This window comes from Aethalodelphis obliquidens, unplaced genomic scaffold (genome assembly GCF_003676395.1).
Source record: "Aethalodelphis obliquidens isolate GAN/ISIS:26980383/991018 unplaced genomic scaffold, ASM367639v1 scaffold13, whole genome shotgun sequence".
Lineage (NCBI taxonomy): Eukaryota > Metazoa > Chordata > Mammalia > Artiodactyla > Delphinidae > Aethalodelphis > Aethalodelphis obliquidens.
The window spans coordinates 14958264-14984797 of record NW_020837957.1 but is presented as its reverse complement, the minus strand read 5'-3'; the positions used below and the strand labels follow the sequence as shown (position 1 = coordinate 14984797).

The 26534-nt window shown below is 40.4% G+C and overlaps 1 protein-coding gene and 1 non-coding gene across 2 annotated transcripts in view; one reads left to right on the top strand and one right to left on the bottom strand.

The window, feature by feature from the left end:
• Window positions 1-26534, bottom strand: part of GIPC2 (GIPC PDZ domain containing family member 2) — an 85046-nt gene that overhangs the window by 45224 nt on the left and 13288 nt on the right. Inside the window, exon 2 of the mRNA XM_027114152.1 lies at window positions 9485-9670. Within this exon, the coding sequence (XP_026969953.1) occupies window positions 9485-9670 (186 nt within the window). The remainder of the gene's footprint in view (window positions 1-9484; window positions 9671-26534) is intronic.
• On the top strand, window positions 5051-5157 carry LOC113624626 (U6 spliceosomal RNA). Its single transcript, XR_003434414.1, has one exon. It is a non-coding gene; the product is annotated as a U6 spliceosomal RNA (small nuclear RNA).

Below are 26534 nucleotides of genomic sequence, written 5' to 3'. Positions count from 1 at the left end.
GGACGCGCAGGCTCAGCGGCCATGGCTCGCAGGCCCAGCCGCTCCGGGGCATGTGGGATCCTCCCGGACCAGGGCACGAACCCGTGTCCCCTGCATCGGCAGGCGGACTCTCAACCACTGCGCCACCAGGGAAGCCCCCCAACCATTCTTATTTATCATTCAGAATTCAGCTTCCATCACAGTCACCACCTCCTCTGAGTAGCTTTTCCTGACACCTCCCAGCCCACTCCAAGACTAGGTAAGGTGCCACTCTCATGTAGTACTTTCTGCTACATAAGTTGAGCTCTAAGCTAGGTACTTTACATTCGCCATCTCAATTAATTTTAACAAACTTTATGAGAGTCTCATGTCTCGATCAGAAGATCAAGGAATTTGCCAAGTTCAACAAACCATACTGCAATGTTCATTTATCTCTCAGTCTCCACTACTGAACTGTAATATCCTTGGGGACAGAGATGGTCTTCTTCACCACTGCCCTGTGCCTAGCACAACATCTGCACAGAAAAGTCCCTCCATAAATGATTGTTGAATCATTTCAACATGAGGCCCATTACATCAGAATAAAGCTTGAGCTTTTTCTACCAGCTACAGTTTTTTAAACCTTAGTTACAAATGCAAGACAAGAATTGGTAGTTATGAATATTGATACTTGGGCTTCCCTGGTGGCGCAGTGGTTGAGAGTCCGCCTGCCGATGCAGGGGACACGGGTTCGTGCCCCGGTCCGGGAAGATCCCACATGCCACGGAGCGGCTGGGCCCATGAGCCATGGCTGCTGAGCCTGCGCGTCCGGAGCCTGTGCTCCGCAACGGGAGAGGCCACAACAGTGAGAGGCCCGCGTACTGCAAAAAAAAAAAAAAAAAAGAATATTGATACTTAAGAGACAGGTGTGGTTACCAGTTGTGGAGCCAATGAGAAGGATGTTATACCATCGCTTTTCATTCATATATCTTAGGTGAGGAGAACTTAGGACCCAAGGAGAAATATCAAATTGGTCTTTCCTAACTCTATCATAGGTATGTACAATATATCAGTAGCGCAGAGTTTCAAGATGAGGTGTAAGACTCCCTAACATAATCCTAAGAATTTCTGAAAAGATTTTAGGGACGGAAGCTCCAGAAAACTCTGCACAGGTAACAGCCCCACAGAGGATGTACAAATTCTTCAACAGTGGTGAGGAACACGGCAAAATGCAGGCCACAGTCTGCCTCGGGCATCACAAATCCTTTGTGAGAATGACAGGCTGGAAATATTAGGGGCTGCTGCTATTGTGTAACTGAAGTGTGTGTATTCCCCACTCTTGCCAGGTGGAGTAACAACATCTTCTGAGGCAGCAGGGGATTGATTACTGCGTCCACGAGTTGAGAGACAAACCGATCTCAAGTACCCCAACATCTCCATAATACTGTCATAAGAAAAAACAAGTTGTAGAAGACTAACCTAGAAAGGTTGGGCATTTTTAATTTTTAAATTGTATTACAATTTTAAATTATACCAAAACTTACAGTGGGTTTCTTTTTCACCCCCCCCCCCCAATTTTAAGAACACTGATATGTTCATTGTAATAACTGTTAACAGGCTTTATGCAAATGACACAATAATGCTTATTCACACAGAGATTATTGTCATTACAGGTAGTTAATTTTAAAGGAAAAAAACCAGAAATTTCATAATCTAAGTGACAATGTTTTTTTAGTAAGTCCATATTTGACACATAAACTAGAGAAACAAACAAGGGTAACAAACACTGTACTGAGTGGTAACAAACAACTCAGTACAACTGGAGTTTCCAAACTGTCATAGAAACATAAGTGAGATTAAACAAAAGACTAGAGTTTAAAGAAACAAAGCAAAAAAATGTAATATTCTGCCATCTAACCTTTCTTAAGTCACTAGAGAATATGAAAATCTATAACTCTGACTTTCTTCATTTTTATTCTAAGTTGTTTCTCGATATATTCTGAACCTATTTTTTCCTTTGATCAACTATACCATACAAATTTCAGTTCCACATATTTTTAGTTTAAGACTTACTGTTGTAATTTTATTAAAAATAAGCACTATATAAAACTAAATGAAAGACTTTAAAGAAATGTATGAATCTTACCAGTAAATTAAATGGCAGAGTAACAGAAATCTAGGGTCACCAGGACCTATGAGTAGCCACAGGTCACAAGAAAGGTGCCCAGAGAGAGGGAGGAAGGGCAATTACCAGAAGTCAGCAGGTAGCAAGGTGAGAATCCAGGTGGGCAAGAGAAAAGTCAAAGCATATGTAATCATCAGGGCCGGTGGATAAGAATCTGGGATGAAGAGAGAGGAAAATCAACATAAGAAACTTGGAGAAAGGCACCATAGGTGAACCAGATATAGAAGCAAAGTGGGAGACACTGATGATATATTTTGTGGGTGACCTGAGCCTTAGCTTCCTAAATAGATAGAATAAAGAATGAGGTAGCGGGCTTCCCTGGTGGCGCAGTGGTTGAGAGTCTGCCTGCTGATGCATGGGACACGAGTTCATGCCCCAGTCCGGGAAGATCCCACATGCCACGGAGTGGCTGGGCCTGTGAGCCATGGCCGCTAAGCCTGCGCATCTGGAGCCTGTGCTCCACAATGGGAGAGGCCAAAAAAGTGAGAGGCCCAAAACAAAAAAAAAAAAAAAAAAAAAAAAAAGAATGAGGTAGCAACTGAAACAAGTTTCTGCAATTTAATATACTTTAATAATCATACCATAACTTGATATAGATTAATAATATTGCTAAAAGTGCTACTCGGGCACAAAGGACCAGCAAGAAAAAAGAGGCATTAATTCTATATTTATATTTACTGAGTTACTTAATATCATTCTCTTAAACACTTAGAACTTTCTCTCATCTGGCTTTGGAGCTTGATGCTGCAAAATGTGAAGACAACATTAAATATTTTTTGGAAGGTAGGATTTACAATATTATTAAACTTAGAGGTTCCCAAACATTTCAGACCGTTATTATATTAACTTCTATTAACTCATCCCATATAGTTACAAAATTCTATCTTCTAATCACAAATCAGCAGAACTCTAGGGTGGCATCCCACCATCCTCAAAGTCTTAAGCATTGACTCGAGGTTGTTTGAGCCGACCCTGCCCACATGGTCAGCAACTCTGAGTCTCTGCTGCTGACCCTCCAAACACTGTCCTCAAACCTTGTTCATAATAATAAACATGCAGACAACAATTGTAAATAGCTATTTCATTTAGTCCTAACAAGCCTGGGAGGGGAAATATTTAATATTCCTTTAGTGAATGAAGAAATCAAAGCACAGTGATGACATGGCTTAACCAAAATAACACAGCTAATAAATAAGAAAACTGGTTTTCAAAGAGAGGTGGTATAATTATGAGACATCATGCTCTTTCCTCAAAACACTCCCAATCAAACAGATCTAACTAACCCAGATGTCTGGTTAAGAAAGAAAGAAAGTCACATGAATAATTCAAGATCTTCTGACTCAAGACCGGAGTTTGGGGTTGTAGTTATCCAAGATGATCTATCACCTTGATAATCATTTTACGATACTAAGTGTATCAAATCAATACATTGTACACCTTAAATATACACCATGTTATATGTCAACTATACCTCAATAAAGCTGGAAAAAGGTGACCTATCACCTTTGAACTTTTTTTTTTTTACAAACTCCACCCTCCTACTTTACTTTTTCTTACCTCTACTAAAGCTGTTCTTCATCTATATCATGGCCTCCACATCTCAAATATTACCTCTTTTCTCAGATCACCACTTCTATTCTTGCTTTACATGCCTCTTCTCAGAGATCCTAGCTTCCATCCCAGAACTGCCCCCACCCCCGCCCCCCGAGTCCCTTAATCTTGTACAATTATTAGTTCTGGATAAATAATCAAAATATTAGAAATATATGAGTACCATATTTCTCAAAGGATCATGCTAAAATGTGATTTAGTTCTAGTAAAGTAAAAGTATCCCAAAGTATACAGATTTCTATAAGATATTCTGAAAATGACAGTTCTGTGGTTATTTATAAGTTACTTCAATTCTAAATCAACTTAGGTTTTCATTTCTTAATTGCATAGTATAAGCCCTTATTTTTATTTTGAATCTATAAGTATTCTCTTCTGTTAAACTAGGGAAAAGGAAACAACAGTTCGGAGGTCAAATCTGGCCTACCACTTGTTTTTATACGACCCATGAGTTATGAATGGTTTTACCTTTTTTAATGGTTGGGAAAAAATAAAAGAATATCTGTGACATGTGAAAATTATACAAAATTCAGATTACAGTGTCCATAAAGAAGATTTTACTAAAAGACATCTATGCTCATAGTTTAAGTATTGTATATAACTTCTGTGCTACAACGTTGAGTTGAGTAGTTGCAACAAAGATTGTATGACCCTAAAATTTAATGAAGCCTAAAATATTCACTGCCTGGCCCTTTATAGAAAATGTACGCCAACTCTGGTCTTGAACTATTTTAGGAATTTGTAGAGTTTGTTGTAAGTATACTCTGATTTTTCTGATTAAGTTATTTATATATATTTTCCTGGGAAATGTTAAGACTTGGGTACAAAAGTTATACATGTTTAAGTCTGCTGTCTTTCCACCTGAAGAGGCTTATCAGTGAGAACCATGTGGTACTAGTAAATACATTTCTCTGCCATCGATCTCATCTCCTAAGTATGTGATGATTTGTTGTTGTTGCTATTTATTAAGTTATTAGCTATCAATTATAAGTACTATCAAACATTTCAGAGGTGTCATCAGTTTATACCCAAATAATCCTATAAAGTAGGTGCTAATATTCCATTTGAGAGAAGGCACAGAAATGACTTTAATGACTTGTCCAAGGTCACACAGCAAGTAAATAAATGGTTGAAGCAAGACCAAAAGCAGGCCTGATTCTAAAGCCCGTGGTCCTATACACCACTGCACTGCCTTCCTAATCATGGACTCCTTCCTCCTCACCCTTGTCTGAATCCCCACAACACTGTTCTCTTACATCAACCTTCACTGACTTGCAGCCACTGCTAAAAGCATATCAAGTACTCATTTCAGCAGCACATACACTAAAATTGGAACCATACAGAGAAGATTAGCATAGTCCCCAAACAAGGATGACATGCGAACTCTTGGAACATTACATTTTTTCTGCTTATCTTGGCAAAAACACTGGAAGAGTGAGCCAGAAATTAACAAAATTGATTACTTTAAGGAGTGGGGAAAATGAGTAAATGGGGATCACAGAAGGAGCGACATCTCTGAATACATCTTTTATTATAGTTTTAACTTTTGAAACCATTTTACATACTCAGAAAATTAAATCAACATGAGAGGAAAAACTCAAACTCAATTTGAATAGAAGCAAATGGATTCAACAGTATTTCAAATGAATAAAATTCATGGGGTGGGTGGGGGAGGGTTCCCTGGTGGCACAGTCGTTGAGAGTCCGCCTGCCGATGCAGGGGACACGGGTTCGTGCCCCGGTCCGGGAGGATCCCACATGCCCCGGAGCGGCTGGGCCTGCGAGCCATGGCCGCTGAGCCTGCGCGTCCAGAGCCTGTGCTCCGCAACGGGAGAGGCCACAACAGTGAGAGGCCCGCATACAGAAGAAAAAAAAAAAAAAATCATGGGGTGGGGGAAGGAGGGGCAAGTGAGAACCTATTCCAAGTTAACTTCTGAAGAGAATACTTTGTGTACATACATTTAAAGACAAAAAAATGCATAGAAATCTTGAACTCTTAATAGATTTTTCAGAGTACAAATACAGCAATTCTGAAACTATTTTATGTATATTGTAGAAATAAGGAAATAAGGAAATATTTCAATAATCTTGAGAGCAAATATTTTAGTGGGGAAGCCAAGGTAGCACCTTGTGGGGCAGGATTAGATTGGAGGCATAATTATGAAATCATAATTCCTAAAATACATGTTTTCTAACCCTTTCTGTGGTAACTGAAAGGACCTAGGAACACTGACACTCAGGTAGCAATGAATGCATGCGACCAGCTCAGATCTTGATTTTGAAATACCCATCTTCACTAAAAAAGAGAGCTCCTTGAAGAATGGTTGATTCCAAGCCTGGGGAAAACAAGATAAAAGATGATCGTAGAACATCTTGTTGTACCAGAAAGGAAGGAATTGCTCAATAAAATAATGGGAGGCAGGTCAAAAGGATACAGGAGCCAGCTGAAAAGGACTCCTGCAGGACAAATCTCAGGAAACTGGAGTATCAAAATAAATGATGGTAATGGACCCACTGAATAAGAAATTGACAACTAATAAGAACGTACTGTATAGCACAGGGAACTCTTCTCAATACTCTGTAATGACCTACATGGGAAAAGAATCTAAAAAAGAGTAGATTTATGTATATGTATCTGATTCACTTTGCTGTACAGCAGAAACTAACACAACATTGTATAATCAACTATATTCCAATAAAAATTAATTTAAAACTCATGTGTTCATTGCTAATAGATAATAAATAAGTGGAGTGCTTTATTTTAATAGAATGTTTTAAAAATATATATAGGAAATGATGGAATTAGAAAGACCACCATTTTGCAACCATTAAAGACCGAGTCAGGCAAGACTCATCAATAGATGCTAAGTGTGTGGGGTGTGACTAAGAGAACAAGATATATACATAATCTCAAAGTATCTCTCCACAAATTATTAATTACAAAGGAAAATATAACTTTGCAGTGAATAAGACTGGCAGCCACTACCTTACACAAGGGAAAAAATTAACATCATGAATAGTGAGACAAACCAATAAAATGCATCTTCTGAGGTAATACACTGAGAAGGACACAACATCACTTATCTAATTTTCCTGCCAAAAATGCGTAATAACCGGTTTCACAACATAAAGAGACATCAGAAAAGTCCAAATTGAGGGATATTCTATAAAAGGTTGAGGAACTATTCTAGAGTAAAGATGACTAAAAAGACATGATAACTAAATGAAATACATGATCCTGTATTGGACTTATTCCAGGATAAAAATGCATTACGAGGACAACTGATAAAATTGCAATATGGACGTTAGATTAGTTTGACAGTATTGTATCGCTGTTAGGTTTTCTGAATTTCATAATTGTACTGTAGGTATACTAAAGAGAATATCTTTGTTCTTAGAAACTACATTCTGAAGTATTACTGGATAAAGAGACATAATACATGTACTCCACCTTTTCCAATGGTTCAGGAAAAATTACATATATGTATATGTGTGTTTAAGAGAATAAAGCAAATGTGGCAAATGGTAAAACTTTTTTGAGTAAAGGGTATCATGTGAGTTCTTTGTTATTACACTCTTTCAGTAAGTCTGAAATCATGCCCTCCACAATTTTTAAAACATCATATCAACCTTGTACACAGTATGATATTCATCTCTTTTCTAAGTTGAACTGTAAGTTGGAGGTTTGGCTTCGGTTCCACTTTCTCTTTGACACCATGTTCTCTGTCCCCACAGGGCTAGTGACTAGTAATCTGAGGCAGGCACATGTCTGAAGGGACATAAAAAAATAGAAACACAAGCTCTGGACATCAGAGGCTAAGATCTAAAAAATCCATGCGTGTTTGCAAAAAACTTCCAAGCCCTTCCCTGCTGACATTAGAATGGCATTGCTCCATGTACCTCATGTCCTGAGCTTCCCCCAGATAATCCCACATGACTTTCCCAACTCACGGATTTTCCATTTGGTCACCAGCTCAACCTTCAGCAGAGTCATATCTTTTGCAGAGCTAAAAATAGCCATTCTATCAAGTGGGAAGTTAATTAAAGTACTATTTACAGTTAAGAAGATAACTTCCCTAAGGCTATTTTTTTCAATGATGACAATGCATCAGCAAATCAAGGATCTGGACCAAAAAAAGGCATGAAACTTTATCACTAATTCTAAGCTCAGTGGGTAGGATTGCCAGCTCTGGAGTCAGATCGCTTGGATTCAAATCCTGAATTTGTCCAGCTGCATTAACTCTGGGCAAGCTGCTTAACCTTCCCAAACCTGTTTCTACATCTATAACAGTTGATAATAGTGCCTACCCAGAGATGAACCTCACAGACATGTTGAGCAAAAGCCAGAAACAGCAGAGTACATAATATGTGATTCCACTTGCATGAAGTTCAAAAACAAGCAAAACTATGGTGATAGAGGTCAAAATAGTGGCTACCTTTGTGGGGGAAGGGTACTGACCGAGAAGGAGCACAAGGGAGCCTTCTGGGTGAGGGAAATGAAATTTCCCTTACTCTGGGTGGTGTTTACACAGATCTGTAAACATTCGTTAAAGGTGTACATCTGTTACATCTCAAAAAAAAGTAATTAAAAAGAAAACATGATACCAAATGGAATTGTTGTGAGCATTAAAAAAAAAAAAAATCCCACCATGTGAACAGTTCCCCATAGTCACAGTTCCACATCCATAGATTCAACCAACCCTGGACTGCATTACACTGTAATATTTACTGTTGAAAAAAGTCTGAGTGGACCCACACAGTTCAAACCTGTGTGGTTAAAGAGTCAACTGTATATGTTCAGATATTTTTGAAGAGCATTTTTTTTTTTTTTTTTTTTTGCGGGATGCGGGCCTCTCACTGTTGTGGCCTCTCCTGTTGCAGAGCACAGGCTCCGGACACGCAGGCTCAGCGGCCATGGCTCACGAGCCTAGCCGCTCCACGGCATGTGGGATCTTCCCAGACCGGGGCACGAACCCGTGTCCCCTGCATCGGCAGGCAGACTCTCAACCACTGCACCACCAGGAAAGCCCACTGAAGAGCATTTTTTTAAAGAAAATAAGGTGGCCAAAAATATGTGCTCTTGGAAATAACACAAAATCAATGGCAATCAGCATGGAAGTCACATGATGACGAGCAACAGACCTACAAGATCCCATGAGGATAAGTAGGCACCAGGGCCAGGCTTTCCTTTTCAGTAAATGCTAAATTCTAGAGGAAGTTTAATCTGAAGGAAAAAAAAAAATCAAGGAAAGAGTAAACAAAAGAATGGTGTTGGGACTTCCCTGGTGGTGCAGTGGTTAAGAATCCGCCTGCCAATGCAGGCGACGCAGTTCGAGCCCTGGTCCAGGAAGATCCCACATGCTGCAGAGCAACTAAGCCCGCACACGGCAACTCCTGAAGCCCCCGCTCGCTGCAACAGAGAAGCCACCACAATGAGAGGTCCGTGCAATGCAGCAAAGAGTAGCCCCTGCTCGCCGCAACTAGAGAAAGCCCACGTGCAGCAAAGAAGACCCAACCCAGCAAAAATGAATTAAATAAAATAAATTAATTTAAAAAAAAAGAATAGTGTCTTTGAAACATTTTTTAAAGGAAACATTACCAATCCATCCATCGCTGTCGAGTCAGCTCTCACTCCAAAGATCATTTCAAACTTTCTTTGACCTAGTAGATTTTCATATAATATAGATTATATGTTACCCTCAGTTAAGTCACACAGTTATTTTTTAAGACTTACCTTTATAAAAGCATAGCCAGCACCATTATCTGTAATGGTGAGACCAAGTGAATCCTCAGATTTATACACATTCACTTCTTTTTTGATCCCTTTCACATGGGCAAATATGAAATCTTCAAGACCTATCTGTGCTCCTAAGAGTTTTCCCATGTCAACTTTAGGTGTATTTAAAGTGCAATATAAGATCTGCAAAGAGAAAGAAATATTTTAGGTCAGTTTCCACCAGGAAAACATTCTGATCACTAGTTTATTTAATACTTGAGTGAAATAGTCCTCAATTTATGATGTAAGCAGTTATATTATTAACGTTAGGTGATATGAACTGTTTCCTATAGGCCAAGCTCTGTGTTAAGCAATTTATATCCATTATCGTATTTAATCCTCACAATAGCTTTATAAATACATTATCGTCTCCATATTACCAATAAGAAAATTGAGACTTAATGAAAGTAAGCAATTTGTCTAAGGTCACAAAGATATTACTTGTCAGAGCCAGGATTCAAGCTCAGGTCTCACCAACTTCATAGTGGTTTACACTCCTATGTTACTTGCCATTTACAATGCTGACATCGAAGGTTGTGTTCCCAAAGGTGGGGTCATGATATGCATACCACAATGAAAACATAGGCAAGACTATTTTGGAAAATTTGCTTTTTTAAATGAGGAAATTTATTTATTTTGCATTTTTGTGCTTAAGAAAGTAGTTAGTGGGTTTCCCTGGTGGCGCAGTGGTTGAGAGTCCGCCTGCCGATGCATGGGACACGGGTTCGTGCCCTGGTCCGGGAAGATCCCACATGCCACGGAGCGGCTGGGCCTGTGAGCCATGGCCACTGAGCCTGCGCGTCCGGAGCCTGTGCTCCGCAACGGGAGAGGCCACAGCAGTGAGAGGCCCGCGTACCGCAAAAGAAAAAAAAAGAAAGAAAGTAATTAATGAATGAGGTAGTAAAACAAAAATGTCTAAAACGGACCTTGACTAGTCCAATCCTTTGGCTTTTTTTTTTTTTAATAAATCTATTTATTCATTTTTGGCTGCATTGGATCTTCGCTGCTGCACATGGGCTTTCTCTAGTTGCAGCGAGTGGGGGCTACTCTTTGTTGTGGTGCGCGGGCTTCTCACTGCAGTGGCTTCTCGTTGCGGAGCATGGGCTCTAGGCACACGTGCTTCAGTAGTTGTGGCACGTGGGCTCAGTAGCCATGGCTCACAGGCTCTAGAGCACAGGCTCAGTAGCTGGGGCACACAGGCTTAGTTGCTCCCTGGCATGTGGGATCTTCCCGGATCAGGGCTCGAACCCATGTCCCCTGCGTTGGCAGGCAGATTCTTAACCACTGCGCCACCAGGGAAGTCCCAATCCCTTGGCTTTAAGAAAGGGGGAACTGAGGTCTGGAGAGGCTAATGCAACTTGATCAAATTCACTTAATGGTAGAAACAGAAAGACTGAAATGACAAGAAGTTGTGTGGAGGTTTTAAAGGGACTTCTTACGTTTACCCAGTCTTTATTTGACCTCATTTTCCTTCAAAAATACAATTCATTTTACTAAAATCTGCAATGCTACTCTTAAGTTTGCCAACTGTAATTTGGGTAATTTGTGAGGCCCAGATAAAAAATGGAAGAGGAGAAGGAGGGTTAAGAACATGCCATTGGTTTCAAGATTAAGTTCGGGACTTCCTGGGTGGCACAGTGGATAGGAATCTGCCTGCCAATGCAGGGGACATGGGTCTAATTCCTGGTCCAGGAAGACCCCACATGCCAAGTGAAGCAACTAAGCCCATGTGCCACAACTACTGAACCCGAGTGCCACAACTACTGAAGCCCATGCACCTAGAGCCCGCGCTCCTCAACAAGAGAAGCCACCGCAAGGAGAAGCCTGCACACTGCAACGAAGAGTAGCCCCCGCTCACCGCAACTAGAGAAAACCTGCATGCAAAAACGAAGACCCAATGCAGCCAAAAATAAATAAAATTAAATCTTAAAAAAAAAAAGACTAAGTTCAATAAATAAATATTTATTGAGTACCTTCTACATACCAAACAAAACTTTCTTTCTTTTGGTGGTAGGGGCCCTTGGCAGTGAAAGCACAGAGTCCTAACCACTGGACCGCCAGGTAAATCCCTAATACAGGTTTTTTATATCAAAAAGGCTAAATGAAAATTTTTACCTTTTGTTATCAAGTAACATTTGCCAAAGATATAGTCAGCCTTTCCTCCATCCCTGAGACTTGCTTCAGCCCTCACTTCCAACCCTCTCCCAACCTCCCTGAGTTTCACACCATTCCTGATTCCCCTGGAACCTTGAGTTTTAATGCATCCATAAGCCTCTGGAAGCCCAGAAACTGTGCAATTACTATTTGTTAAATGGCTTTTTAAGCCCTATCAAAATATGTCTGGGGCTTCCCTGGTGGTGCAGTGGTTGAGAGTCCGCCTGCCGATGCAGGGGACACGGGTTTGTGCCCCGGTCTGGGAAGATCCCACATGCCGCGCAGCGGCTGGGCCCGTGAGCCACGGCCGCTGAGCCTGCGCGTCCAGAGCCTGTACTCCGCAACGGGAGAGGCCACAATAGTGAGAGGCCAGCGTACCGCAAGGAAAAAAAAAAAAGTCTGAATTGGAACAGCTCTCCCTGCTCTACAGTTAGAGGTCCAGCATGGTTGGCAAATCCCTTATCAAATCCCAGAGGTATATAAAAGGTACTAGTGATAAAGACAAGGAAGAGGCCAAAGGGTACAGAAGAATTAACGCCTACAGGGAAGAACTACTGCCGCTGCCCTTTCCTCTTTACACCCAGGTCTGCAGTGAGCTGTTCTAACTGGTGGGCCTTTAACACAAAGGGTTGTTAACCTTTGTATCCCGGTGAAGACATAATATATTCGGCTTTATAGTTACCCTTTGCAAATACTCACTGGTGTTAAATTTTTATTATTCACGGGGGGCGGCGAGTCATTTAAGCCAATAATGGCTCCTATTTCTTATTCCAGTTGTGAAGTCGGTGGTATAATTAGTCCACTAACAAAAATCATTAATCATGGTTAGTCAGGGGGAGGTAGTATGCATAGAAAACAGCTTTTCTGGCTTCCTTTCTCAAAAAGATGGAAAGTGAGTAGAACAGTTTTCTCCTTGTCGTTTTCTTCCCGTGAAAATCTGTTAATGATGCTCATAGTGGATCCCAACCACCACTAATAAGCAACTTACCAAGTAGACCTATGATCTTATTTGCAAAGCAGAAATAGAGACACAGACGTAGAGATCAAACGTTTGGATACCAACGGGGAAGGCTGGGGGGATGAATTGGGACACTGGGATTGACATATATACACTACTGCTACTATGTATAAAATAGATAACTAATGAGAACCTACTGTATAGCACAGGGAACTCTACTCAATGCTCTGCGGTGACCTAAATGGGAAGGAAATCCAAAAGAGAGGGGATATATATGTATACGTATAACCGATTCACTTTGCTGTACGGTAGAAACTAACACAACATTGTAAAGCAATTATACTCCAATAAAAATTAATTTATAAAAAAGCAACTTACCAAGTAGACAGGAAATAAAACATTAAAACATAATGATGATAAAACAGCATAGGGGAAAAAGCCCCAAACAGGAAATCCCACACAAACTGAACTTCTAGCTACTAAGCTACTTCCTTTCTTTCAACCTTTTCACATGCTTCACTACAGAACAAATGTAAGATTTCCTGCAGATATAACCCTTTCCCACTGTGCTTCCTCCCCTGCAGAATAACGTTCCACTCCGGGCAGCCAGAAGTTGGCAGCCCAGACATCAGGGTTTCTTTCCTAGAAGGAGTAGAGCCATGGAATAGAGCTCCACAGAAAGTTGTGTTGAAAACTGGCAGAAATGTAATGGTCCCTGGGAGGTGGAGTAAGAGCCCTCTGTAGCAGCAGGTAACTAAAGCTCCGAGACTTCAGATCAGTTCCTCAAGGGAGGATAAAAACCTATCACTCACACGATCTCAATGCCCAGACATCAGCAAATACATCTGTATGTCATAAAGTCTAGAGATTCAAATACTCCTCGTAGATACTGCATTTTGAACTGAAAAATAAGAAATGCTTTCTAAATGTTGCAAAGTTCGTGCTCATTCATCTACTCACATTCATCTACTGAACATGTGCTTTTTGTCAGGTTCTGTGCTGCACGCTGGATGTACAAAGATGACTAGGACCAGTCCTCATACACAAGGAACTCCCAGGCTGGTAGGTGCTCCACTGAGGTACAGTAGGGCAACATAACCCAGTTGTAATATAACAGTCCTGGATATTTAAACCAAAAAGGAACCGCAGATACATATCATGAAGCTTCCGACCTCCATTCATACATTTTCTTCAATCCAAAATCTGAAAGGCCTGCCCGCCCACCCCCAACTCTACCCCCATGCTCTTGTCTGTTGAGACTCTGCAGGAATGTGACTGCCCGGCGGAATCACTCTTTCCACTTCACTCACAACGTTTAAATCTAGCACCTCATTCGAGTGTCTGAGTCACCTTGCCTTCAACTCCAACTGGTGTAACACGTATTTGTCATCCTCAGTCAGAGAGGCGAGATCTGTCATCTTTCTCCTACGATGTCTAACACAGTGCACTGCTCAGTTTTTATCCGAATGTCACTGCACATTCACTTACCTCGTTTAATAAAACCCACCTGTGTACTAGGTTTTATTAACCTCATTTTGTGGATGAGAAAATTATGACTTCATCCAATTATCACAGCTAATAAATGTTTAGTGTTAAAAGAAAGAAAAAACAATACAAGAAAAGAAACACTGAAGTGGCTATATAATCAATGTTCCTCTAACAAATACCTGGCTACAGAGATATACTAGAGAAAAGATATACTAGAGAAAAGTAGTACGACATAGTACTTAACGTCATTTTTTTATACTCTGGTGCACAAACTAAATCAAAAGAAAGTAAACTCAGGGTAAGGTAGCATATAAGGAAAATTATCTATCCATTAGGTATACCTTTCTGATGTTTTTTCATTGTAAAATGAAATACTTAACATCTTCTGGGGTATCTATATTTGATGCTTTACCACCATCATTGTTAATTTTCATAAGATTGATGGAGTTCTCATGACTATTCCACTTTCTAGAGCAGTACTACTCAATATAAATGTAACACAAGCTACATAATTTTAAATTTTCTAAAAATCACATTAACAAAAGATATAGGTGAAACTAATCTAATTTCCTCATATAATCCCATATATCCAAAATATCATTTCAACATATAATCATTTTTAAAATGAAATTGAGAGTTTACATTTTTATTAAGTCTTTTTTTCCCCAATCGCCCAATTCAGCACACCACCACCACCACCACCACCACCACCACCCCCGCCACTTTCCCCCCTTGGTGTCCATACATTTGTTCTCTACATCTGTGTCTCAATTTCTGTCCTGCAAATTGGTTCATCTGTACCGTTTTTCTAGGTTCCACATATATGCGTTAATATACGATATTTGTTTTTCTTTTTCTGACTTACTTCACTCTGTATGACAGTCTCTAGATCCATCCATGTCTCTACAAATGACCCAATTTCATGCCTTTTTATGGCTGAGTAATATTCCATTATATATATGTACCACAACTTCTTTATCCATTCATCTGTCGATGGGCATTTAGGTTGCTTCCATGACCTGGCTATTGTAAACAGTGCTGCAGTGAACATTGGGGTGCATGTGTCTTTTTGAATTATGGTTTTCTCTGGGTATATGCCCAGTAGTGGGATTGCTGGGTCATATGGTAATTCTATTTTTAGTTTTTTAAGGAACCTCCATACTGTTCTCCATAGTGGCTGTATCAGTTTATATTCCCACCAACAGTGCAAGAGGGTTCCCTTTTCTCCACACCCCCTCCAGCATTTGTTGTTGTTTTTAAGATCTGGTGTATATTTACCCTTGCATTTTATCTCAGTTTGGACTAGCGACACTTAAAGTGCTCAATATCTATATCTGGCTAGCAGCTACCATATTAGGCAGCTCTGTTCTAGAATCCCATGTCTTTAACAATTTTATACTTTGTATTTTTCCCATCTCCATAAAACTATACATGTCATTCCCTCGACCAAAAATGCCATAGCTTAAACTCAACTTCTAAACCCAGTCATATCTGTCAAAATCTTCCACATCCAATAAAGTCTAGCTAAACTACATTTTCTAGTAACACCCTAAGCTAATATTATTCCTTCACCTTCTATATACCTATTAAATTTCATACGTTTGTTGTGGAACTTACCATGTGCTGCTTTGTAAACTTTTAGCAGGTGAGGATTCATCTTATTGTCATATTTGCCTTATTGCGTGCCTGTCACCATGATTTATAGGAGATGTGGTTTAATGAAAGGAGAAAGCTATTGCCCTTTGAGGCCAGATTTGTTATTGTGCTGGACATCAATATCTACAGTACCCATTCCCCTTCCCCCTCAAGTTTCATTCCTCATTTTAAGCCATATGGTAGCTTGGGTAGGAGTGACCCATCCTCAGTTCCATCAGAAATGAATCATAGTTAGGTTTAAATCAGTTAATGACTAATTCATAATCCAACTTAGGCCAATAACGTACAAGAAAGAATTTGTTGGGGTTTCTGGGGAAGGAATCTTCTTTTCCACAGAAGCTCCTAGAGAGGTGTCTCTGTCCCTCTGATATGAAGTCTAACTACTGCAGCTGTCACTTCAACATTAGAAGACTGACCCTGGGGACAAAGCTGGCACATGGAGAAGGGCAGCACCTCTAGATCCAGCCTCACCTAAAGACAGTCAGTAATGGACACTGGAAGTTGTCCACCCCTTTCACCTCCTAAGGTAATCTTCCAATATCAGGTAGCTATACTTCGTGTGTGCTTTGGAGGAAAATGATTCACCTCCTGTGTTACAGGCATAAGGCTTAGACTGGTAGAAGTGGTGATTTTAGGAGTAAGCATGTGGCCCGGTCCTGGCCAACAAGACATGGGAGGAAGATGTCCAGGAAGCCTCAGGAAAGTACTTTTTCATTCCTAAGAAACAAACACAGTAAAAGACAATCCCCTCTTCCCCGGATGTTCCCTTACCTGTATGTGATCTAGAAACTTCCATCACCACCTTACTACCAACGCAGGAAGAGATCAATGCTAAGAATGCAAAGATTTCAAATGAACCTAGGTCCTTGACGTTGGTGAGTTGCTCTGTTAGCCAGCTCTGGAACCCACTATGCCTCTTTTATGTAAAATAGAAAGTTATTTGTCTTAGACAGTTGAACTAGCTCTGTGCTACTTGCAGCTGAAAACATCCTATCTGATACACAGCCTTATCCCAGAATGTTTAGTTACACAAGCCAATAATTTCACCAACCCATTGTGGGTTGGATTTTCTGTTGCTTTCAACTAACAGATTTCTAACTGATAGAATCATTATCCTTTGTATCTTCATAATTCACGGGGTGGGGGGGGTTGTTTTGGTTTGGGCCACACTCCACAGCTTGTAGGACCTCAGTTCCTGGACCAGGGACTAAACCCAGGCCACGGCAGTGAAAGCACCAAATCCTAACCACCAGACCACCAGGGAACTCCCCATAATTCACAGTTTAAAAGTTCTTTCTACCTACTGTCTCATTTTATCCTTAAAAAAAAAAAAAGACAACTCTGAGGTCTATGGTGAATCATGTTTCTTTTAATGCACTGAAGTGATATGCATTCTTATCCTAATTTCATATCCTATCAAAAATTTCAAGCATTGGGCTTCCCTGGTGGCGCAGTGGTTGAGAGTCCGCCTGCCAATGCAGGGGACACGGGTTCGTACCCCAGTCCAGGAAGATCCCACATGCCGCGGAGTGGCTGGGCCCATGAGCCATGGCCGCTGGGCCTGTGCGTCCGGAGCCTGCGCTCCGCAGCGGGAGAGGCCACAACAGTGAGAGGCCCGCGTACTGCAAAAAAAAAAAAAAATTTCAAGCATAAGCTAAAGCTCCCCTGACTTCCAGTATCAGCAAAATGGATATCTAGAGAGGAGCTATGTTATACTTGTAATGGTTGTGAAAAAGAAAGAAAAATAGAAGTAAAGGAAAGAAGGAAACAATGGGTTAAGAGGTAAGAGACCTGGATCTAGTCCCCACTTTGTGCTCTCAGTAAGCTCAGTCATTTGACCTCCTTGGTCTTCATGTACATCCTGGCATTAGTAAAGCTTGGCCTACATCACACAGCTGTTACTAAAACTCAATAAGAGACTATACATAAAAGTGCTTTTTAAACTAAAAAGCTCTAAAGGTTATTATTAGTATTATTCCTGGAATACAGGTGCTTCTTGAATAATATTTACACCTATGCTTGACAGCTTAAATTGCATTACTTTTCCTGAAAATTAGATTTTGCTCCTTTTTAATGTCATAACCAGGATGGATTTCACGTTCCCCCATAAATTACATTATCCTTCAACTTTTTTTGTTGAGTGTAACTCATGACAGTATTCTTACCCTGCACTTATATTTCAATAGCTATTTTTCAGTTCTCATCACACGGTTACGATTATTCACCCCAGAAACTCAATACGGCCAGGATGATAAGAGTCTGAACTACTGTATAGAGCCCTTAATATAAATTAATATTGCTTTTTCTCTGATGGCAGCATTATACATGCCACGAGTGTGCTAGGTGAATAGGGTTAAATAAATCATTTGTCATTAGTGCTTCAAAAGATATTCTAGCCCACAGACAGGTTGCAAATCTCTCCAAAAACACATCAAACTCATTTTTAAAACTCCAGGAAGTCCACTTCCAACCTTTTGTTTAATGCTTTCCTTAAACAGGAACTGAGTTGGCCCAAGATTCCACATGTTCCAAAGATCTCTGGAAGAAATTATGGGCTTGTGTGGCTTGCATTACAGTATTTGGAATGTGATTTTAAATATAAGCAACTAAGGACTTCCCTGGTGGCGCAGTGGTTAAGAATCCACCTACCAATGCAGGTGACACGGGTTCGAGCCCTGGTCCAGGAAGATTCCACATGCCTCGGAGCAACTAAGCCCATGCGCCACAACTACTGAGCCTGCACTCTAGAGCCCACGAGCCACAACCACTGAGCTCGCGTGCCACAACTACTGAAGCCCACGTGCCTCGAGCCCGTGCTCCACAACAAGAGAAGCCACCACAATGAGAAGCCCGCGCACCACATCAAAGAGTAGCCCCAGCTCGCCGCAACTACAGAAAGCCCACATGCAGCAACAAAGACCCAACGCAGCCAAACATTAATTAATTAATTAATTTTTAAAAATAAATATAAGCAACTAGAATAGTTATCTCCTGTGGTTATCCAAAATAACAGTGTTACTAAATATTTTAATACAACTACTTTCCTACATCTCAATCTACCAAGAACCTTGCTAACTCTTTATATTTTTCTAAAATAAGCATTATAGAAATATCAATGTCATTACAGAAAATAAAGAGAAAGTGGATAATAATAAACATAGTAATTAACTAAACCATACTTTCATCAGGAGTTAATACCACCATCTTTTTTTTTTTTTTTTTTTTTGCTGTACGCGGGCCTCTCACTGCCGTGGTCTCCCCCCGCTGCAGAGCACAGGCTCCGGACGCGCAGGCCCAGCGGCCATGGCTCACGGGCCCAGCTGCTCCGCGGCATGTGGGATCCTCCCGGACCGGGGCACGAACCCGCGTCCCCTGCATGGGCAGGCGGACTCCCAACCACTGCGCCACCAGGGAAGCCCACCACCATCTTCATACACAAGAATACCACTTGGATTATGTTTTCTTCGTTAATGACCAAGGCCCTATCTGGGTTATTCTTATTATCTAAGCCTCACAGACTTTCTCAAAAAGAGAAAAAAGATTTTACTTCCGTTTAGTTAATTGCCCTTAAAATAGCAGGAATTAAGAACAACCTGAAACTAAGAATAATTACTGAGGAGAAAAGATCACCCACTTACCCTGTGTGCTTGAACAGAAGGAAGTAACTCTAGGCAAGCCAGAGTGACAGAATTATATTACTCAAAACTCTTCCCAAAAGCTGAGAGTCTCATCCTACATGATTCCCCCAAATATATGGTAGATGTGTTGTATAAAGGAAATTCTAGAACTCAAACAATTCTTCAATGACATTCATGGAATGAGACACATGCTCAGCCCTCTCAGCTCTACACAGTTTGGAGACTGGGTCCCACTTCTATTAGAGCACTAAGTGAAGGAACTGGGGAGATAAAGGTCTGGAAAAACAAAAATAAAATAAAAATTAAGGTCTCATAAACATTAATTGATCACTTATATGTACCAGGTATTTTCACATACTACCTCATTTAATCCTACAACAATTCTATGTGATGTTTATTACTATACCCATATACTATACAGATTAGAACATAAAGATTTAAAGAGATAAAATAGTTTGTGATTAAGTAGTATTTGGTGCTAATATAACTCCAACCCTGCTTGTCCAGTTCCAAGCTCTTTCCCCTACAACGTTGCCTCTCTGACACCTAATATCTACATAGAGACATCCAAGTTACTGATCACTTCCTAAAGCATTAGCTCAGCTAATCCATGTGCATCAGGTCATGAGGACAAGCATCACTACATGCTGTGTAGAAGAGAAAACCAGCTCAAACCCCCTCACATGATTTGTCTAAGGTCACATAGCTAGTGAATGACAGAGACAAAACTGGAATTCAGACTTTTGTGCTTTCTCTAACCCCATGATACCATAGCTGTGATGTAAATATAAATTTGGCTTTAAACTTAAAACTCCTAGAAGGCAGAGACTACAAAGTTTTTGCTCTATATGGAGCCAAATACACTGTTTATTTATTAAACCACCCACTTCTTAAAAGGAGTGAAGACAGCTTACAAAAAGGAGCTATTTGTAATTGGACTTGAAAAGTCAGATGTAAGACTTCTCTGGTGGTGCAATGGTTGCAGTGGTTAAGAATTCGCCTGCCAACGCAGGGGACACAGGTTTGATCCCTGGTCCGGGAAGATCCCACATGCCGCAGAGCAACTAAGCCCGTGCACCACAACTACTGAGCCTGAGCTCTAGAGCCCGCGAGCCACAACTACTGAGCCCGTGCACCACAACTGCTGAAGCCCACACGCCTAGAGAAGCCACTGCAATGAGAAGCCTGCACAACAAAGAGTAGCTCCCGCTCGCTGCAACTAGAGAAAGCCCACGCACAGCAACAAAGACCCAACGCAGCCACAAATTAAATAAATAAATAAATTTAAAATAAAAAATTTTTTAAAGTCAAATGTATTAGGTGATTAGTAAATATCAAAATATTAATACATTGTTTAATTTGATTTACTGTAAAATAAGTATTTTTAAATGATTTCTTCCAGTTAATTTTAAAACTGACCATAACGCAAAGAAATGAATGTAACAAAACACAGACATTTAAGATCCATGCCTATTATCTTCCCAGTATAACACATGTAACAAATTTCTAAGATTTGTTTTTTTAAATATACATTATTTTATAAATCCAGTGCCTTTGCCTTCACCTTGTCAATGGCTACAGTCATCTAGAAAAAAAGTTTCAGTTTGGAAAAGATATAAAATTGGCAACAAGACAGATATTTAGAAACCTGATACTGTATGCTCTATTTAGACCTTCATGAGGATATCGTACAAAGCCCTGCCTCGGAACTATGTAGAACTTTCTATAAATGATTCACTTCTAAATTAGCTGTCCTGGGTCAGCAGTGGCAAGTCTTAAATAAAAGGTGAATCATCCTTTGTACTGTTCCTTCTCTGGTACAACCACATTTTTTCCCAGTGTTTTCAATGGGCAAAATAATGTGACAAAAATAATTTTATCCCCTCCTCCAAAATCAAATCACATTTTTTAATCTACCAAATGACTTCCCAGAGTAACAGAAAGAACGTTTTCCTTTGTTAATGAAATCTAATCAAAGCAACCACATAACAAAGAAAGGCAATCTCAAAGCAATTCTTGAAACAGGAAAAGGTTAAAAGAATAGAGATAGGTTTTAGTCTTGCTTTTGTGGACATTACACTGACACTAACCCGAGGAGTAAGATAAATCAAATGTGTGTAGCTATATATATCCATCCTCTTCCAAACTATAATTCAGGTCAGAGGAGATATCTGAGCTTTAGCCTGGTCTAATAATGCTGCAAGGTTACATGCCAATTTGAAAGACATCATAAATCACTGCTGTTCCCCTTGTCAGGTGCTGTCCCAAATTTTCCAGGTTTCTAAACCACGTATCTTCTTTTTTTTTTTTTTTAAACCACTTATCTTCTTAAAAGCGTCCTCTTGTTTGACACTTAAGATGGAAGAGAACCTCAAAAGGGAAGGAGAAACTCGATATAACAGGAGACATTTTACATCCGAGAATGCAGTAGAATGGTTTGTGAGACATAACATTATAAATTATTATTAGTAAAGAGACCTGTGATTAAACTTTCCAGTTTACCAAATATACAAATATAAATTATATTATTTTTTAAAAAGCCATTAGATCCCCAAAGGGTCCTTAAACAAAATTCTAAAATTTGTTTGGCAGAGTGCTCATGTAGCAAGCACCCTCTTCATATTAACCAGGAAGCAGACTTATTATAACTCTTACAATGAAATGTCTACAAGGTATGTGATATTTAAAATCCACCCAAATGGCACAACATTGTAAATGAATTATATTTCAATAACTAACTAAATAAAAGCTACCCAAATAAATCATGAAAAATTGGAAAGCAAGCATGGGGAGCCACTCAGGGGTCAAGACGGGAGTGATGCAGGAGGGTGGTCTATTCCTTCCTATTCCCCAGAACAGAAATTCTGACAGAAAGAGATGAGCACTTTATGAAGAAAATGGGTCATGCAAGAAACTATCAACAACTTGAGGGAGTGAAAGATTGCAATTGATTTTTATTCTAAACTAGGACACCTGAAAGATGTTAGAAAAACATAGTGCAGAGTGACAGGGCAAGAGGGGACAAAGGAAAATGTACTATAGGGTTCCCTAGATGAGAGGTGACAAAGGGTTGGGGTGAGGGAGTGGAGGCAAACTCAGTGACCGCCTTAGACCCTTACTGATTAGAAAGCCTGAGAAGCATAGAAAAGTTCACCCATGGGTGGGGCTGGTGTGACGCCAGGGAGGTTAGCCGAGAGTCTGGAGACTGTGAAGATTCATCTAGGTTCAGGTTGTTCAATTTCAAGCCACCTCCCACCCCAGGGGTAGACAGCTCCAAGAACAGAGACCAGGAAGACACGGAGAGGAGTTGCCAGGAATAGAATCCTGTCACAGAATCGGAGACACTTAGTCACAGCCCTGGCTGAGAGCCTCTCACCTTTGCTCCCAGGGGTTTATGACCAGCTCGGGCTCCCCACTCTCCCAAGCAGCTTCTTCCCACCCTCTGCTTGCCAACATTCCTGCCCTTCCTGCCTGTAGGACTCCTGCGACTGGAGCAGACAGAGCAGTTAGAGAAGAGGGGAGGAGGACCCAGCAGTGTCAGGAAGCTTCCCGAAGAAGCTGGCAGGGCTCCATCCTCACTCCCAAGAATGTGTCACCAAGCCAGAGCCAGGACGAGGAGTACCAGCATCTCCTGGCTCCAAGCTTAGAGCTGACGCTGTGCCTTCACTACCTGCTTCTATTTTTATGCCCACACCCTCCTCTCTCCACCCCCTCCCTAAATGCCTACCATTCAAAACCTTCCTTACTGCCTAGGAAACTGGCTTGTGTGTGGTGCGTGCTTAATTAGCAAATGTATGATAAACTTTCTCACATCGCATTTTTTTTTCTCCTTTTCTATAATTAGAGGGACTCTGGATCCTAGTTCACCGCTGCTGTCCCAGAGTAATTATTACAACCTTCATTCTCACTCTGTGAAGTGTCTGGGCAGGAAATATAAGTTACATGGCCATCTATTTATAATGCTTCTTCTACTAAGCAGATCAAATAAGCACGTTCCCTTTTCAGGATGATAAGACTAGACAACATGGGATAAAAGGAAAAACATGATTGAGGAAAGGCATGTTGAGGAAAGGCAGTGGTAGGGTTCTTCCTCTATCCCTTAGCATGTAAGTAATCTTCCCCAGAAGCTTCTTGGAAGTCAGTGTCCATGACTTGAGCACAATTAAGAATCTAGGAGGGACTTCCCTGGTGGAGCAGTGGTTGGGAATCTGCCTGCCAGTGCAGGAGACACGGGTTTGAGTCCTGGTCCGGGAGGATTCCACATGCCGCGGAGCAACTAAGCCTGTGCGCCACAACTACTGAGCCTGTGCTCTGGAGCCCGTAAGCCACAACTACTGAAGCCCGCGTGCCTGGAGGCTGTGCTCCACCACGAGACAGGCTACCACAATGAGAAGACTGTGCACCGCAATGAGGAGTAGCCCCCGCTCACTGCAACTAGAGAAAGCCAGGGCGCAGCAATGAAGACACAACGCAGCCAAAAGTAAATAAATAAATAAATTTAAATTTAAAAAAAAAATACTTCATTATTAAAAAGAATCTAGGAGACTCATGTACACAGTGTTATATTTAAAATAAATAACCAACAAGGACTTACTGTAAAAATAATAATAATAATAAAGACATTTAAAAATAAAAATTTTTTTTAAATCTCCAACTAACTTTAAAAAAAAGATTCTAGGAGATTTAACAAGTGTGGGGAGAGCTGAAAATGAGTTCTAAATGTTCAGTGGGAGAATGGAGTAGAATAATAGAATTCCATGCTGAGAAAAATTCTGTCACAGATATGTCTAGAGATATGACACAAAGAAACATGGGTATTCCTAAAGAGTTATTTTTGAAATAACTCTGTTGAATAAGAGTTCAAGAGAAATAAGCATTGACAAATGCAATGCAAAATAATTCTGAATAAATTTGTATATTTAATATTTCAAGTTTGAGATCTTTGACTGTGTTGACTGAAATAGTTTATTAGGTTTATACTAAACTTTATTGAAGAAGCCCTTGTCAGAAGAGTCCACGTTAGTTACTGTAACACAGAATTCCACACTGAGATAGCTTAGTTTGAGGATCATGTATAGAGATAAACTTTTAAATTTGCTTTCCTTATTTTCTGGGATTAGGCAAAAAGTAGGAGACTGAAATTGTACAGGTCTAGAATAGAAAAACTAAAAAGACAAAATTACCAAAAAATTACTCAAAAATTGCCTAAAAAGCATCTTTTTTGAGGAAAAGAGGGAACGAGAACTAACATTTATTGAACCGTTGTTCTAGATACCTAATATGCTATTTCATTCAGTTCTCACGACACTCCTATAAGCCAGGTATTATTTGTACATTTTCCAGGTTCAATTCCATTGTTCAATTTTCCAGGTGAGAAAATTGAAGCCACTCGGTGGCACCTCCAAGCAACAAACTCGGGGCACACCACGCTACTCTGAAACCCATCTCCCCATCAGACTGACGTAAAGCATTGCTGTCATGCCACCCTGACTCTCCATCTATCATAGGACCCTATAAGCCTGTGAAATAGCCACAGCAACAAGCGTGACTTTGAGATATTGCAAAAGCTTGGAATCTCACTAAATTAACCAGCTATGTTTCACTTTGTATAATTACAATCCTATAATACTGATCCTAAAACTGTAAGTATAAAACAAGAGGTCTTTCTACTGCTTTTCCCTTCTTGTTGCTTTCCCATTTTGCCCCCCTTTACATCCTTACTTCACAGCTTAGAGCAAGTGATTAACCTCAAGCAAACTGGCATAAAGCAATGTTGCCAGCAGGTAGGGTGATACTGGAAAACTTTGAAATCTTGTGGGAGCTTTTTTGGTTGTTACAATGATTATGTACACCACTGGCGCTGGCAGAGATAGGGGATGAGGCAGGGATACGGTATGAACTCTAGTGCTCAGAGAGGCTCAGCCTGGTGAGCCTAATTCTGATGATTTTCAAATGTCCTACTAGAGATTCATGTTGGGAAGAGAATATATATATTCTCTTGTTTGTGTAGAACCTTATCAAGAGTTGTTCATCATTTCAGAAAATCAAGTCACTGACAGCGCTGTTGTCCATGTTATTTGAATTTAACATGAAACATTTATACCATTTGCTCCTATTATTGTTACATTCATTATATAGTTCTATGAATACCTACAAATATTTAGATAACAAAAGGTAACAGAAAGGAGTCAACAACAATCAAGTGACTACTGTCTTATTTTTTTTCTTCGTTTCCTTATTCTTTTTAAATCCAAACTTATTCACTGTAAGTAGGTAAATACAAGCAACTGACTGCTTCATTATGTCTTCTGAGATAGTTTTCCCAAGTATTTGCATGGAAATCCATGTTTGTTCCTAATAGTTTTAAAAATTACGTGTATAGGTAGGTATTATTGTTTAAATTTTTATTTCAGGATAAGTAAAAGTGGTGCCACAAAATATTTGTTATTACAGGGGAACTTTGGGTCCAATAAGGTTAAGAACCACTTGTGTAAAGGAAAGAACATGGGCTTTGGAGTCAGACAAACCTAAGACAGAAGACGTCTCTTTGGACTGCATGATTTGCGTACTTTACTTTTTATTTTTTAAGTCTTTATTTAAACTTGTTACAATATTGTTTCTATTTTATGTTTTGGTTTTTTGTCCCCAAGGCATGTGGGGTCTTAGTTCCCCGAGCAGGGATCAAACCCACACCCCCTGCGCATTGGAAGGCGAAGCCTTAACCACTGGACCGCTAGGGAAGTCCCTTGAGTAGTTTACTTTTTTTTTTTTAATTAATTTATTTTATTTTATTTACTTTTGGCTGCATTGGGTCTTCATTGCTCTGCATGGGCTTTCTCTAGTTGTGGCGAGCGGGAGCTACTCTTCATTGCGGTGCGCAGGCTTCTCATTGCAGTGACTTCTCTTTTTGCAGAGCACGGGCTCTAGGCATGCGGGCTTCAGTAGTTGTGGTGCCCGGGCTCAGCAGTTGTAGCTCGCAGGCTCAGTAGTTGTGGCACACTGGCTTAGTTGCTCCGCAGCATGTGGGATCTTCCCGGGCCAGGGCTCGAACCCGTGCCCCCTGCATTGGCAGGTGGATTCTTAACCACTGCACTACCAGGAAAGTCAGAGTAGT